Source organism: Periplaneta americana, chromosome 16, assembly GCF_040183065.1.
Source record: "Periplaneta americana isolate PAMFEO1 chromosome 16, P.americana_PAMFEO1_priV1, whole genome shotgun sequence".
In the NCBI taxonomy this organism is placed as follows: Eukaryota; Metazoa; Arthropoda; class Insecta; order Blattodea; family Blattidae; genus Periplaneta; species Periplaneta americana.
In genome coordinates this window covers 113,418,974-113,437,172 of record NC_091132.1, presented here as the reverse complement: position 1 = coordinate 113,437,172, position 18,199 = coordinate 113,418,974, and the positions used below count along the sequence as shown (strand labels likewise).

Genomic DNA, 18,199 nt, shown 5'->3' with positions numbered 1-18,199 from the left:
AAATATTGAAACAATTGTCTTTAGAGACAATTAATATTAGGTTCCCTCCACAAAACTGGCTTCATTTATACACCGACGGATCCTTGATCTCCAGAGAACAAGGTGCCGGTGCAGGTGTTACGTGCTGTCTCTTCTCACTTTATAGATCACTTGGACATGGAACAACAAGTTTTGATGGTCAAATCATTGCAATAAGTGAATGTCTCAGGAATCTTCTATGCCACATCAATAAATTTAGGAATGCAGTTATATTGTCAGACTCCAAACAGCTATTCTATCAATCGTCTCTAAACACACACCTTCATCTCAAACAGCAGAAATAACTGAAATGCTCTCTCAATTAATATCACTCAATAAAAGAATTGTATTCCAATGGATACCATCCCATTGTGGAATCCTGGGAAACGAGAATGCGGATGCTTTAGCAAAGAAGGGCAGCACTGCTACTTACAGACCTTTTACTAAATCTACGTATAGCCTACTCTGTGAAGAGATTTATTAAATCTACATACTTAGACTTCAACAAACAAAATTTGATAACACAATCCCAAGGGAAAAAATGGAACTCTCTGCATAAAGATCCACAGTTAATTCCCGATTTACCACGAAAATCGTCTGCAGCTGCATTTAGATTGGCAACAGGCCATGATTGTTTGGCTAAACACCTGCATAGAATTGGAATATATCAGTCCCCTAACTGCCCATTGTGCGACTCAAACCAAGAAATGGATTCGGAACACCTCAAAATCTGTGCTTCATTGGCTGGTCATGATAATATCGTTGAAAATTATTGGAGTGCAAGAGGTCAAATGACTTTATTGTCAAACGCCTGGCATTAGAAAACAACAACAACAACAACAACATTTCTCTTGCTTCCTACCTCCCACAACCCCCACCCTCTCACTCACTGGAGTCAAACTCCGTTCCATTTTTATTTGTTTTTGACCTGCGAGTGGCGTATCGTCCCAACGTCTCTCTCGAAACCATATACCTCTACAAGAACAAAAGTTCCAAGTAGGATGGGAGGACGCATTTTTTGCTGCCAGTATGATGAGAATATTAACTGTATGATTTGTTCACAAATATTACGAGGAAAACGGTTGTATAACATAAAACAGCATTAAGTTATACTAAACTAAGTGGCTTGTGCAGTAAATACTGCAAACTAAGTCCATAAGAAGTTCAAATAAAAATTGTTCAGATTTATTTTCAATGAAGAATACCAGACATTTTGAAAGTTATTTGCTTCCATAATAGTGGAACATACTCCCTGTGAATGTTTTTTTATGCCAAATACTTTTCCTTGAACCTATCCGTCTTTAGTTCTTGAGTTTCAATGCGAAATCGCAAGTATCAATGTCAGGACGATCAGCGAGTTTTTCATATGGGAGTACTGCAGTAGCTATTTCAGGTCATTGCGGATTGTAGGTGAAAGTTAAGAAAATGTAAGGTTTGTCATGCTTTGTACAAAAGACTTGGTATAGCTGCTGCATGTTTCGTGACTACAAAATCTTGTAGCCTCTTATTTTATCAGTAAGTAACACCTTTTGGTCTTTTCTTAGGAATTGTAATTTTTGCGCTTCCTCCAGACAATACTGATCTACCAAATACTGCTGGATTAATTTGTGTAACAATGAATGTTATCTCATATATTTTCTGTAATATAGGCTGTTGTGAGAAATCTATTGCTGAGATGCGGAAAATGAGGCGATGATATGTCAGAGTTGTAGAACCTTATATGCGCCCTAAATAAAATTGTCCATCGTAAATCGTTAGCAGTTTCAGTGTTTCATTCGTTGCTGGTTGCGGGAAATAAACTTACTCATCACGGTAGCAAGAAGTGAAATAGCATGCTATTTTCCCTACAACAAAATATGCTTGGCAGCGATCACAAATCTAATCGATTAAACGAAAGAAATATTAAATTAATTTTGATATAGTTTAAAGACGCAGCTAAAATACGAAGCATGACTCAATTACTACCAAGGAAAGTTAGAGAATACGCTACTTGATTAATAACTATAAAAGTATTTCATTTTTAATAACATTGTTACCTTACGTAAGATTTATAGTTTTCAGTAACATATATACAGCCGTTACTCAGTAAATTATAGAAATAAAGATATAATATAAAATATTCTTTCTCTGAGTCTACTTACTTAAAGCCCCAAAAGGTTTCACTTTCATATCATCAGTATAGCATTATGTGTTGCATTAACTATAATAATATTTCATTTTTAATGGTAATAATGTCATCAAACATTCTTAAGTTTTATAATTCTTAATATCCAATACACAGCTGTACTCGGAAAACTACAGACCAGAGAATCAGACCTGTAAATTATTTTTTATATGTTATCAAAAAATTACACAAATGAAGATCGACATATTGGCATTATGATGTGAAAGAATCTGAGCCATCTGAACTCTATGTCAGCAATCCCATATGTCATGGCCCTCGTGTAATAGTCTATTGTTTATTGTAGTGTCTGTTTTATTTTATTCTGAAATGCAATTAATTAGTTCTCAAAACTGACGAAAGACGGATTTTGGAAAATAGGAAAATGATGTAGGAAAATAGGAAAATGATGTAGGAAAATGGACATTTCACTTAAAACTACTATTTTTCTAAAAAACTTTGGGTTCCAAGCTTCAAAATGAGGGGTCATTTATTAAAATCCGTTCGGCCGTTTTCCCGTAATTTCCATTACCAGTTCAAATTATATAGATGTTACTGATGAAACATTAAAAGCTTAAGTGTTATTATTATTATTATTATTATTATTATTATTATTATTATTATTATCATCAGTTATCACTATCATCATTGCTATCTCTGTTTTTTTTCTTGTATTAGCTCGATGAGAGCTCTATAGTGTTCTTTTGACCCTGTTGACCCTCTATAGGGCTTTAATTTAATTTGTATTATTTCCATTAGTGTTTGTATTTCTTTTTATATGTGCTATCTGGTAGGATGGAAAAGAAGGCCTTATGGCCTTAATCCTGTCAGATTAAATAAATAAATAAATAAATATTTACACCTTAGTTTCGCCACTGCCACAAGTTCATTTGTAAAGCTAACGGATCGATAAAGTCAATGGTGGAGATGTTTGCAGGCTATATCCTATTTTTATTTCGTATCTTCTCACAGCTCACGCTTGGCACGCCCTGCTTCGTCTTGGATTGATGACTACTTCGACTGGACGACATTGGACAGTTGCTGTAGCTCACCAATAGGTAACGTATGCGCTCATAGCTTGAGAATAAAGAGTTCAAACGATGACTTGAGTAACACGCGATGTTTCTGCGCAGACGGTGTGTGTGCTGATACTGTAACGAACGGCGTTGTGCGGCCCACCCTTCAGGAGTTCGAGGAATACCTGCCTGAGTTTCTGGCTAGCAATCCAGGGCCATCATGTGCGAAGGGAGGACATGCGGCATATGCGCAGGTAATACAATTGTTACATTATGCCGACCTAAAACACTACGTGATGTGTTAACATCATTGAAAGAAGAGGGGATACTAAGTATGGAGATTTCAAATGTGAGAAGAAAATGCATAAGGGAGTCAGTGTTTATGTATGTGTAAATATATGTGTTTATGTTTATGTATTTGCGTATATGTATTTTGCGTGGGTATTTTTTTATTGCTTAATTTTTAATTAAGTTACAAGTTAGATGGTCTGATATGTAATTCCATATGAAATCGATCAGTAAAAAATTTCGCATTTTTTATACTCTAATTTTTTCCCTACTTATAGCCTACAAGGTGCTGAGGAGGGTGCATTTTCAAAAAGTATACTATCGAAAGTCAAACGGTTTTCGTACTATTGAGCGACAAATTTAGCGTATTTTATAAAAACAAGCCTCTTTCAGCGCTCAGAACTCGGGAACCATTTACTGCAGAACATCGAACTAGAGCTCATTTTGAAGGTGACATTTGGTAGGTTATGTTAAGAAGTAATCCTTGTTTTCATTGTATACAGAGAGACAGATAATCTGATTTTACTTACTTTTAGACTTCTTGCCTATTTGTACAAATTTTAAAAATATTGAGAAAAACCTTGCATTATTAAGAGGGATTCGGCATTGTTTGCTTAGTGGCTCGGCAATAAGTTTCGAGGGTATTAAATAAATTATTTTCACACGCCTAGACTTGAACGGCGCAGTACTGCACGCACTGGCCGAGAGCTGAAGATAAGCGAGCGTTGGGCGTCATTTTACTCCTGTGTTTATGAAAACCTTTGATAAAGCTAGCACAGCCATGACTGCTAGACGACACATCACGTGTTTATGTCTCCTGGCCTTGCTTGTCTCGGCTAGCTCCCGCGTCGCAGTCAGCTGGTTAGTTCACGGGCGTACTACTTATTTTTTTATTTGATTTTTCAATACTTTCTTATCAACGTTGCGCCAGTAAAGCATATGTGTTTATTTGTACTTTCAATGCGGAATCTAACTATATATTTTTAAAATATTTTTTCCTAGGCAAAGGCGTCTTAATAAGGAAAAATCTAAATTTCTCCATTTCCATAAAAAGTAAGAAAATCTGTTTTGTATGTCAATATAAACTTTAATTTCTCAGCATCAAAATAAACCATGATTTTGATCATTGGGTGAAAGGGTTTCGGAGCCACAACAGTTTAAAGTTTCTAATTTTATGAAAATACGATAAATTTAAATATTTTTTAATTTAAACATTATGAAGTTCTGGTGCCTCAAACTTTGCACAAAGCATTGTATCACAGTTCTCTACGTACAAAAAAAGTTTCATTGTATTTAGAAATTGCAAGGTCAATTTTCTCTATATTTCGGTCGATTTGAGATGGAATAGCTCGTAGGCAGAACGAAGAAATTCTCAGATTGTCCTCCAAAAGAATACACTTCGGAATAAAAAATCGTCCACGGCAAATATTATTATTATTATTATTATTATTATTATTATTATTATTATTATTATTACTATTATTGAAGATTTTTCTTAAAATGAACAAAGATACATGTAAACATATGCGCATATTTGTTTGTATGTTTGTACAACTTGTATGTACAGTATATGTAACTTTGTATTATGTATCTATCGTAGGGTTTGAATTATATTCTGGACAACCAGGGCAACGCTCATCCTCAGGACAGCTACTTCATGGCGTACCACACAACGCTCAAGACTTCCAAAGATTACTACGAGGCTCTGAGAGCTGCCCGCAGCGTGGCTAGTGATATATCCGGCATGATCAAGAGCAAGACGGGTTCTTCCCACGTGGAGGTGTTTCCGTACAGGTAAGGCTTCTCTTCTCTACTTACTACAGACGTTGGGGGATCGACAATAATTTTATATATAAGATACGTAGTTTCTCATTCCTGTTCATGAACGGGTTAAAATTTTGGTCAGATCAAATATGAATAAAATTAGTGTTAGTAGGTTTTTTAATGATATTTGCTTTTAATTTTATTCCTCTTCACATTCTTCACAGTTTATCATCCATATTGTTAAAGTAAGATGATGTTGGAACCTCGTAAGTGGCACCAATAAGGCATCAGTCATGGTAGCTAGGAGATAGTGAGATAGGGTGAACAGTTCCTTCGCCCCTCCATTGCATTCATCACTGATTAGCAACATAGTCGACTAATCAGACATATTGTCATGTGAGATGTACTGCCTGATAATAGATGTTCATATCAGGCAGAACCTCAATCAGAGGTATGTAAGATATTATTGGCAATGAAATTATGGATGCAATATGTTCCCTGTTGCAAAGAGTGTTTTCCATACTATTTGGATCGCCCGTTCTGGAAATCCTGGCTGCCATAAATATGATAAAGTACACTGAAGGAGGGAGGAATTACAAGTAAAACAATCGGTACATTCAATTATGAACATAATTATAAAAAATGCACAAATTAATTTTTACTTTCATGTAGTCAACTTATGTTTGTACAGCGACATCATTTTATTTTTACTTCAATTTTTATTGTATCTGAGTTTTTGAATGTACTTCACTCCCATCCCTTCTACTAATGAAGTTCCAACTGTCTTCCACACAGAACCAACACCGAATATAGTAAACAGTACTGAGTTAGTGAGTGTAGTATGTTCCAGAAATATGTTCGCGTTTTCCAGTGACGAAAGAGCTTTCAATATTGAATCATATTTTCGCACAGGTACTGTCGTCCATTTGCCTACGTCGCATCCCGGTTTCCTCCACCTACTTCTGCTCGCCCCTCTGTAAAACTGGGCTGTCTTAGCTCTTTTCTGAAAACATTAAGTTCTGTTAGAAATTAATTGGACTTCTACGTGATATTATACAACTGTTTAAAATAACTTAAATAAAAGGGCCTCTTTAAGTAATTAACTATCACGTGATCCCCCCCCTTTCTACGATCCTGCGACGTAACCACTTGGACGGACAGTAGATAGCATGTCTGAGTAATTTTATCTTTTCGAATCGGGCGGAAGTGAAGATTGAATTTACAGTACGTAAGGTACTCTTTTATAGAGTAGGTACAGAATTATTTCAACATGAGTTACTATTACGAAGGACGAAACTGGCAATTGGATTAGATGCAATAGTCAGTAGTGCGATAATATGCACAAAAGAACTGAAGCCTGTATCGAAATGTATACAGTAGACAGTATAATATGCACTGCATAATGAATACGTTCGAGTGGATAACTCAGTTCGTGAGTAAAAACACTCATTGTTAATACAGGACTGTATTTTGATTAAAGAAAAACCTAATGAAAATTATCGAAATCAAAATCGCGATATTTCCTAGTTTACGTAAATGGATGAACTACTTTTCTTCCATCCTATACCTAGTAAAGTGATTTGTTTGCGTTTTACGCCAGTATCATCGAACTACAGTCGTGGAAGGGGGTAGCAAACTGTGTTTCCGGTTCTCTAAAGATATAGCCAGGTTAATATTAAAAATGTTAGTAAAAATAAAATGATGTCTCTGTATAATGGATACACAGTATGCAAAAATTATGTTCTAATATCTGAAATTAGAAGTAACTTCATAGGCGTTGGAAGTTTTTCCTTACGAAGTTAAATGCCAAGTTAGCCTTGTGTCCCTACTTCCTGGAACCGTTGAATTCCTACTTATGGGGAAATACGAAACAAGAAATAATAATAACTAACAGTACAGGAATGGTGTACAGCAGCGGCGGCGAAAATGTAATCGTGCGCCGAGCCACTGTGTAACCTGTAACGTGCATAGCACCTATGGAGGAAGGCGGAATCCAAGAATCCAAGATCTCCAGATCTACAGTCAGGCACTATAACCCCATGACCATAGACATTATCTCGGTTTTGCCTTATAATAATTTCATAATTAAACAATTTTTCGAAATAATTTATCTCTAATGTCAGAATTATCCTCGAGAATAGCATTCACTGATTCACCCTCTTTTGTTGCTATTTCTAAATCCATGATTTATGAAGATCTTAAAAATGGCAATAGAAAATGTTTAATAGCCATTAGTTCCTTCAAACACTTTTCTTTCGGACTATTACATACACAATTGTGCTTCAAGGAAGTTGTATATTCACAATTTTCTGATGTGAAAAATTAAGAAAAATGTTTTATGCAAACTAAACTTACCTAATAAATTCACAAAAGTACTGATTTCTGGCGTTTTCTTAGTCCGTTTTGACACCCAAGCACTTTCACTGGCAACATAGGCACCAATGGTGACTATCTGTAAGTAATTGCTCTTATATCCCGTTATCTCGCAATTTGGCGGGGGTTTATTATTTTCTCTCTGCTTCACCTTTCTATCCTATCACCCACCTTTACCTTAGATCTACATAAAAACTATTTAATTTACAGATTGTTAGAAAAAAAGGAAAACAACAAGTTTTTTTTTTTACAATATGTTAGATTGTTTTGCTATAGTTTGTGCACCATATTTATGAATTTTAATTTTTTTTTTCCAGCGTATTCTACGTGTTTTACGAGCAATATCTCACCATCTGGGCAGACGCTATTCAGTCCCTAGGATTCTCCCTCGCCGCCGTGTTCTTAGCGACGCTGGTGCTAACGGGTTTCGATATCTTCTCCGCAATCATCGTACTTGTCATGGTGACGATGGTGCTGATCAACCTGGGAGGCCTCATGTATTGGTGGAGCGTGTCTCTCAACGCTGTGTCCTTAGTAAATCTCGTCATGGTAAGTGTAGCCTACATAAGAGTGCTCAACCATAGCTCAATAAACTGACGACTTAAGACCAAAAGGTTCACTGGCCAGTCCCTGGAGAAGGTTATATAGCCTTAGGTCAGTGATGTTAAAGCAAACGCATTTTTCTGACCTTGACGTCATGCGCGGGCATCAAGCGCTTGGTATGAAAGAAGGAATAAGCAACCTGTTGGATTAAGAAAACAGTGGTGCACAAACTTCAAATGGAACGTGAAATGTTATGTCGTTATTTTTATATGACTTCCTTCTGTTTGATATTATTTATATTGTCTGTAAAACAAAAGTACTAACACCAATTTCTTAATATTGCAGTTGTGTTTTAAATGTTAATAACATAATAAAGAGTTAAGAAGGAATATTCACATAAATTCCATAGTAGTACAACTGTATTGTACTAAGTGGATGAAACACATCATTCATAAAGAAAGTGATATCCCCCCCCCCCAAAAAAAAAGGGATTGAGTATGACATGATAAGTTGGAATTGATATTGATGGTACCTTCAGTCTTACAAAAGTAGTCAATAAACTAATTAAAACACTATTACAGTACAAAGCAAAGTTACCTAGGTACTGTATCTGTTTTAATTGTAACTAATATTACATAACAAAACTCTTATTGCATGGTGAGCAACTTCCTATCAAGAGAATATTAAATTATTTTCTCGAAACCTACTGAAGCTATAGAGCTGACATTTTTACAACATATGGGCACGTATCTTTTGCTTATGATGTAACAGTAGTTGCTTTGTTAATTCATTTCCATGCGAATATTTTCAAAATTTGTAATATGCTATCTTCAGTAATACGTATTTACGGTATAATAGATTTACGAAAACATTCTGTAAGGCTACTAAATAAATAGGCCAATACCTGAAAATTTCACTTTTCTATACGAAAAGTTGAGAAAATATTTCTTTTGAATAAAAAAATCAAACTTGTGAAAAATGAGCATTAAAATTAAAACTTACATTCTTATAATGCACTTATACTTCTCAGGCAAATCTAAAAATTAACATGGATACAGTTTTAATAAGTTCTCTTTCCTTTATCCATTGAATCAGTGCTGGCCATCCCTGAATATAGCTCGACCAAGCGGCATATACTACCTCTTTCGTCTGTCTCTTTCCTTTCCGCTGTAAAGCGCTCAGGCTCTCCTGAACTCTAAAGCGCGCGCTTGCTCCTATGGGCATCAATTGACATGACTGCCTTAGGTTTATGGCGCATAAGGCGATTGCTGCAGGTTATGTGAGGGCTGTTTTGTTTTCCTGACATTATCATACTTCTGGGTGAACACATTATCTCCCTGTCTGAGAGCGGCAACATTGGCGTAGCTGAGTGCTCACCCACACTCTGATTGAAGAGAAAGCGTAGTATCGATGATTCTACAAAACACAGACTACTAATGTAAAATATTACTAAATAAAAGCACTTGAAACGGCATATACAGGCAGGAGTGCTAAAATGTCGTTTCTCAGCCTCCAGTTTTCAACTCTCTCTATCCAAGCAGTCTTCTTCCTTAATATTGTATTTGCAACTATGTCTTGGTCTTCCTCTCTTTGATAATACTCACTGATAATTATATGATCGAGCACTGTATGAAGTAATTTTTAAGTAAGTTTGGAACAAGAAGGCGGACAATTTCAGGATCTCCTTTCTTAATTTTTATTAGTAAATTAGCCGTACCCGTGCGCTCCGCTGCACCCGTTAGAAATAAATATAAAATAATTACATAATTAAAATAGTACTTTTGATCCAAGGAACATTCGTGTTTGATAGAAGGATAAATCGTTTAATATGTTACTTAATTTAAATTGTATTTAAATGATTAAAATGCGGCCATTTTGGTCCGGAGAGCAATCATTTGGTGCAATGCCAATTCCTTTAACATGTTTCTTATTTGTTATTACATGCAACCATAGTTTAATGAAGATTGACATATCATTTAGTTTTAATGTGTATAATTTATATTGCTTGCTATATGTTTCAGAAGTTACTGTAATAACATTGTAGAATTATGTCCATCTAGAGAAACTACACTTCCCAATGGTGGAATAATAATTAAACAATTAATTAGCTTCCGATATTATTTCATACAAACACAGAAACATTATCTGTAGGCTATGTTTAATAGCTTTCGATTGTTGTTGTCCAAGGCAAGGCCCATTATAGACGAAGTCATTCGTTTTTATTTCAGTACAGCGCCTTAGATGGTGTTGTTATTGTAATTTTAAAACTCATTTATCTCATTAAATATCAGTCCTATCAAAATTTTGTATAGGATAAAACTTATCGAAAATTATTTTTAAAGAAACTTTTGTTATGTAATATTTGTCATGAAAATCAATAATAAGGAGATATTTCGATTTATTTAATTCAGGTCCCCTTATAACCCAGCTTTTAAATAAAGTATTTTGAATGCCATATAGCCTAAAATCTAAGTTACAACGAACTTAATTTATATTCCAATTTTCATATAAATCGGTTCAGCCATTATCGCGTGAAAAGGTAACAAACATCCAGACAGACAGACAGACATACAAACAAAAATTAAAAAAAAGCGATTTTCGGTTTCAGGATGGTTAATTATACATGTTAACACCAATTATTTTTGTAAAATCGAAAATTACCAGAACAATTTTGGCTACAGATTTATTATTAGTATAGATGTCGTTCAATTCCATGACCCAATAACAAACCTCGGAAAGGAACGATATTTATTCACCAAAATAATAATAATAATAATAATAATAATAATAATAATAATAATGATAATAATAATAATAACAATAATAATAGATTAATGCCAGTATTTGCCATGAGATTACCTGAAAATCGCTTTGTGGAAAACCTCGAGAAAAACAATCCAAATACTTTAACCAGCCCAAGCGAGATTCGAACTCACGCCCGAGTGCAGTTTCGGAGCACAAGACATTATAAGAGAAATCTGTAAAACGGAAATTATATCCTTCAGTGATGTGATTTCTTCTGGAAAAGAAAATAAAATATTGCAGATCCTATATTGGCTGTCCAAATGATTATGTCGTATCCCAGTTTCTCTCATCCATTTCTGTTAGCCCCTCTGTAAAGGCTAGTGGCTGGGCTGTTAGGCTTTTTCCTTAAAACATTTGCCATACGGAATTGGAAGTCTACATAATATTATGTAACTGATTTAAATAATTTAAAGAAAAGGGCCCCGTTGAGTAAGTAACTGACACGTGATTTCCCCCGTTTCTACGACCCTGCGACATAACCACTCGGATGGACCGTAGATAAATGACATAAGCTTTACAGTATAAAATGAAGAGTGTAAGGATACAGATATCAGCTTTCAATATTAACCAAATGGGGAGAGGATGGTATTTTTTGGTGAAAAATGAATAAATTTAAAAAAAATCTTTAAAATACTCTGTGATATGTGTGGAATGCATAGCATAATAATTTGTGGGTATTTGTGCCCTTATCGGAAGTTGAGTCGTCATTTTTAAACTTCCTGCGCTATGGGATTTTTAAATCACTCGCCCACTTTTATTGTTGTTTCCGGTAAATTAAATTTTCAAAAAAATTTTTTTCTTTAAGATGCCCTTTGATACATGTGGAATGCATTGCATAACATTTAATGGGTATTTGTGCCCTTATCGGATGTTGAGACGTCATTTTTAAACTTCCTGCGCTATGGATTTTTAAACCACACGCCCGCTTTTATCGGTTTCCAGTAACTTCATTTTTTTTGCTACATTGCCAGACAAAAATGGATATAATTTCTGAACTATTAAAGATACATGCATGAAATTTAGAACACACATTCTTTAGACTATTAGGAAACTTTTCTGTGTAACAGAATTTTGTTAATTGATTTCATTTAAAAAAATACGTCCGTTTGTTTGCAAGAAAGGAAATCAGAAAATTGTTATTAAAATTTAATTGTTTATTTTACAGACGTAGGGACTAATATCAAAATTCTGTTACAGACAGTTTGTAGAACATGCTTTTGCAAATACATCGTAAAAAACCGTTTGAGTCTATCATTAAAGATGGTTTAGATATATTGGTTTTAGTACAATCCTATATTGGGTATATATATTTTTTCAAATTTGGGCCCCCAAATAATTTATTTTTCAAAATATTTTTATTTGGTTGAGTTGCCACAGGTATGACCTCTCTACATACAAAAATCCCCTCCCCTTAAGTTCTTTATTTAACTAAGCTGTCCACCGCTGTGGAGTAACGGTTAGCATGCCTGACCGTGAAAGAAGCGGGTCCGGGTTCAAATCCTGGTTGGAATAAGTTACCTGGTTGAGGTTTTTCCAGGGTTTTCCTTCAACTCATTAAGGGGACACTCAACTATATTTTGGAACTTTTTTCCTATTTGTCCAATCTTTTTCAAATTTGGAGAAAAAGTTTAATATACACATGGAAAGTAACATGCAAAATCTCAGCTCATTGGATCCAATACTTTTCAAAATAAAAAAAATTTAATTTTTAATCAATCATTAATTGAAATATCACTTTTAATTTTAATTTTTTTTATTTTTTGACTTTGTGCATTTGACTGTGACTTCTCAATGAATAGGGGAAGAATTCTGCGTATTGATTTAGTTCTGTCACGTAAATTAGTGTAGAAATTGAATTTTTCATTTCTATGACACTTTTTCTCCAATTTTTAAGTTGAGTGTCCCCTTAAGAGCAAATGCTGAGTAACTTTTAGCGCTGAACCCCGGACTCGTTTCTCTGTCATTATCACCTTCATCTCATTCAGACGCTAGATAACAACGTCGTAAAATAACCAATTAAAAAGTTAACGAAGCTGTATTAACTACTAGTTTATTTAGCGTCGATAGGATCGGTGCTAAAGAGACCGAATTTGAGGAGATGAGACCGAGGATTTTCCATAGATTTACTTGACATTCGCCTTAGGTTGGGGAAAACTTGGGAAAAGTTCTAAACAGGTAATCAGTCCAAGCGGAAAACGAACCCAGTTCCGAATCAGCAGGCAAGCGCCTTTGCCGGATATGTTGTTCATCTTCTCCGAAATGACAAATCAAAACTGGAACAAGAAACTTACCAATTTCTAAGCATGATGATGATGAATACATTGTGGTGATAACCATGACATTTTCTCTCGTTGCAGGCTGTTGGCATAGCTGTGGAGTTCTGCAGCCACATCGTGCATGCCTTCACTCTGTCTACCGGCGAAACCAGAGTTGATAAAGCCACAGATGCTCTCGTCAACACCGGAAGCTCTGTAAGTCTGTTATCGAAATCAAAGGTGCCTTAAGATAGAGTACGGCAGCCATGGCGAAAATGTGATCGTGCGCCGAGCCATTGTGTAACCTGCAACGTGCATAGCACCTATGGAGGGAGGCGGACACCCGAAGGGGAAGTGAAGCAACTGTTTGACTTATTAAAGGATTTTCATTTTCCTTACGTCAAGCACTTAAATATAATTTTATACAGTATAAGGCTACAAACTAATGTTTAGTACCTGTAACGAAAAAAGAAATGAACAATAAAACATAGGACACATTATCACAACCTAAAATTAACTGTCTTCAGAATGTCTCTGCGACAGAGTTTCAAAATCAGGAATTATGTCACTTACTGCCAGCCGTAGTTGATCACGAAGGTATTTGTCTGTCAGTCGTGATCTAAATTTGGGTTTTACTATTTTCATTGTTGAAAATAATTTTTCACAAACGTAAGTTGTAGCGGACATGGCTTCAACGGAGCAAGCGAAAGGACGAAGCTTCGGATATTTATTTTTTGGCAACGATTTGAGAAGTTCAACATTTGTCAAGTCTTTACATCTAGCTTCCATTTGACATCACATTGTAAATCAGTGAGTTCAAATTGAAGATATAACTGCATTATTCGTACATCTGCTGAAAAAGGATCGACGTACAGAGGTGATAATAATAATAATAATAATAATAATAATAACAACAATAACAACACTTAACCTTTTAATGTTTCATCAGTAACATGTAGTATAATGCCGTTTTATGTTATACAACCGTTTTCCTCGTAATACTTGTGAACAAATCATACAGTTAATATTCTCATCATATTGGCAGCACAAAAATGCGTCCTCCCATCCTACTTGGAACTTCCGTTATTGTAGAGGTACATGGTTTCGAGAGAGACATTGCGACGATATGCCACTCGTAGGTCAGAGACAAGTACAAATGGAACAGAGTTTGACTCCAGTGAGTGAGAGGGTGGGGGTTGGGGGAGGTAAGAAGCAAGAGAAATGTATAGCTATCATTGCGAGCCACAGTGTGCTCGTGAGTCACATTTTCGTCACGGCTGGCGTACGGTGTACACATTTCAAGTCAAGAATGTACTTTTAAACGTAGTTCGCAGGAGATATGTGCCGATTCAGTAAAGAATGAAGTCAGTGGTTGTTGGTTCAGTAATCGTTTTGTATTCTGGATGTGACTTTCCGTGTTTTTACTCAGTGTCTTTATGAGAATTCTGCAATATTATTCTGTCTTCAATGTTCAGTCAGAGCTGTTACCTTGTTTTCCCACCTTATTTTAACTTTACGTAGAAATTTCCCTAATTTATCTGAATTTTAGCATTTAGAGGTCATTCATTTCTTATTATTGCTTTGATGTTCAAAAATTTTCTATCCAGCCAAAAATTTCTCAAATCATTTGTTGTTGAACAATTTCAAGCTTATATGGATTGCGTCTTCAACTTGCCCGCATAAGGGACATTTATCTTTCCTATGTACGTTTTCTGTCCTATTATTGAGCCTCCAAATAGGCCTACTAATTACCACCATGCCATTCCTTTTCTCTCTTCTCTTCAATTTATTCTAATATATTCTTCCAGTCACCAAATCGTTTTAATCTCTCTCTTACCTAGCACTTAAGTGATCCTAGGTCCTTTATATTACGAAAGATAACCTGTCCCGAAATTTCGTTTACTCTCTCTTTTACAATTCTGACAATAGTGCTTGTGTGTAATATTCCTAGTTCTCTTCACAACCAATTCACGCTAATCCGTTTATTTCAAATTGAAGCTCTTCCAACAATTTGACTTCCGATTAGCGGCGTCCATACATGATAGGCTACACATTTTTTCACGATCGATGACATCCTTCCACATAAAATCACCTAAATATGGGCATATTTAATTTTTTCTCACTAGAATAATTCCTAAACTACTATCGATCTCCACCTCTACTACCGCTGCTAGGTTTGAAGCATTCTGAATTAAGTTGTAATGAATAATTTTATTGTCCTGATCTTCTCAGCCACAGTAGTCAGTTGCAATCAATAAAGAAAGAAACAAATTTATTTCACAAACAAATTCTCGTTAGTATTATTTTGATCTCTCGTATTAGTAACGACATCAACTTCAAACTTTACTGACATTTTGGTGGACTTATACCACTGTTACCGTCAGAAAGATGAACAATAATAGTACATTATGCAACGAGCCTATAATGGTAGTAATTAAGACGCGAGTTTCATAATTTTCATACGAGCGTCTTAATTACCATTATAGTCAAGTTTCATACGACTTTTTATGCTCGACCATATTTCTAACTTGAAATTATTCAGAAGTATTCATGTTATTCTTATCTGACTGGGGAGCCAAACTGACCTTGTGCAATATCTCGTAAATTGTGAGATGTGCGCAGACGCGAAAGTATTGATTTTTTCCGAGACACAAATGCCATTGACCTTGATATAATCTAGAGAGTAAAATAAACATTAATCTTGATATAACCTTGAAATTGATTTAGACATTGAAAAACGAGATGAGAAATTGAATTTATTTGAATATTATTTACAATTAACGCTAATTATTATAGTAACAGAACATAACCTTCTGCGACAGTATTGGATTTCCAGCCTCCGTGACGTTTCGCTAGTTGTCTTTCGATTGCATATCCGAGAATAATCGATACTTGCGCTTTCATATTGCTACAATGGTGTTTTCTGATTGGTAGAGCACCTGAACTTTAATGAATAGGTGTACTTTAATGAGGTCCATTAAAGGGCTGCTACCAGGTGTATAATTACTACATTTCAGCATGGTCGAGCATAAAATAATGTATTGTCCTCAGTGCATGAGAAACCCCGTTAGAGGAAACCACAGTTTTGGATTGAAAACCCTTCTATATCATGCGAGCCTTGTCTGAGCTGGAGGTCATACTATATTTCCCCCATGTGGTCCTGGTGTTCGATCAAGAGAGTCAGATTTTGAAATTAAATTAAATCTGAATAGAACACCAAACCTTACTGCGATATGTGTATGTGTGTACAAGTAGTCTGTATTGTTTAACAAAAATATTTATAAGTTTTTCTTGTCCGCAGGTTCTGTCAGGCATAACGCTCACAAAGTTCGCCGGCATTGTTGTTCTGGCTTTCGCGAAATCGCAGATCTTCAGAGTGTTTTATTTCCGCATGTACCTGGGAATAGTTCTCATTGGCGCCTTACATGGTTTGGTATTCCTCCCTGTGGTTCTCAGCTACATAGGTGAGGCTATTGCTTTCACTTTTACATTATAATATCAATATCTTCCAAGCCTAAATAGGTATTCACACAAAGTTAATTTCGTTAGTTGCTTGCAGCCTATCTAATATGAGGGAGTCAGAAACAAAGAGGTATAAGTGACATTTATAAAAAAAAAATAGTTAATTACACCCAAGGTAAGCTAAAACTTAAACAAGAAAAGCTGATATGCTGTTGCAGGTCTGTATAGCCCTGTTTCGTTCCCCTCCAAGGCGATTCACTCCCTCCAGGTAGGGGAATAGAAAATGCATATCGCACAGAGGCTACTGCACAATGTGCAGGGTTTTGGCATGCCTGGAATAGCCATGAGTAGACATCGATAAGATATTCGAAATACCGGTACATATTTAAAAAGTTATTTTCATTGAGATGTAAGACAGATAATTAATAGAAATTATTTTGTTCGCAGGTCCATTGAGAAAGGCAAAAATAGTCACTCCTACGACTCCGGAAGTAATAAATGTACCTTCGCAAGTAACAGATATACCTTCGCAAGTAATAAACATACAGAATGAGCAAAATATCCATACTGATGTTAACATTACTCAATGCAATGGTTCAAGTCACATGAATGAAAATAAATAACATTTGATTTTGTTATGTTGTCTAATCACATTTATTTATGATTAATCCTTCCTTAAATTTCTTCTGATTGAGATTCTGGCTGATATGTACATCAATACATTAATTATCAGGCAGTACTTCTCACTCGACGATATGTGTCAGAGGAAAAATAATAATTGTTTGTACATATACTTCTGAAGTCTGATTAGTGTAATATGTAGCCAGCGATGTATGCAATGGAGGGAGAAAGGAACTGGCCACGCTACCCTATTATCTCATGAGTGATGTCTTATTGGTGTTACTTATTGGCTGTGGATCTGTCTTCGACAGTTGGCTAAACAACACTAATAGGCTATTTCGTAGTGAACTGAATTGAGTTTCAGAAGGAGCATTGTGACCTAGGAGATATTGCGCATCCCCAACCCACACCGGCTGACTACACCGAGGCAGGGATGCAGAACTGACAGAGATAGAGGCAGAAGCATGGGGAAAGCATTGGTTCCCTTTCCACAGACCAAACACGTTGAATGACGTCTCCGTGATCTGTCCACAACCATGTGGCGGATTACAACAAACTGGTGCTCACAAACAAAATGAAAGTATTTCGGAACACAATAATTATAACATTAACTTAATCAACGAATTCTGATTAAATGCATTACATATATATACAGGCTGTTTTGTAAAATTAGTTTTTTGTTACGTCCAATAGTTTTGACAGTACGAAATTTAAAACGTTGCAACGCTGTAACGCTCCTTGATGCATGTTTGTTCACACTCTTCTCTCACAAGTCTTTCGGAATGGATGAATACGTACTGACCCGCTCTGCAGAGTAATGGCCTCAAGCAGCGTTACAGCGTTGCAACGCGTTACATTTCGTACTCCAAAACTATTGGACATATCAAAAAATT

General features: G+C 35.6%; 1 protein-coding gene across 2 annotated transcripts in view; it reads left to right on the top strand.

Annotated features, from left to right (window-relative positions):
• Positions 1 to 17,323, top strand: part of LOC138691096 (NPC intracellular cholesterol transporter 1 homolog 1b-like) — a 121,769-nt gene extending 104,446 nt beyond the window's left edge. Inside the window, exons 19-25 of one of the 2 annotated variants that reach the window (XM_069812806.1) lie at positions 3,152 to 3,237; positions 3,313 to 3,449; positions 5,084 to 5,277; positions 7,938 to 8,169; positions 13,326 to 13,439; positions 16,525 to 16,687; positions 17,133 to 17,323. In XM_069812806.1, the coding sequence (XP_069668907.1) occupies positions 3,152 to 3,237; positions 3,313 to 3,449; positions 5,084 to 5,277; positions 7,938 to 8,169; positions 13,326 to 13,439; positions 16,525 to 16,687; positions 17,133 to 17,308 (1,102 nt within the window). In that variant the 3' untranslated portion in view covers positions 17,309 to 17,323. Of the gene's footprint in view, positions 1 to 3,151; positions 3,450 to 5,083; positions 5,278 to 7,937; positions 8,170 to 13,325; positions 13,440 to 16,524; positions 16,688 to 17,132 lie in introns of both variants that reach the window. The other variant, XM_069812805.1, reaches the window with a different exon arrangement.
• The last annotated feature ends 876 nt before the right edge of the window (positions 17,324 to 18,199 follow it).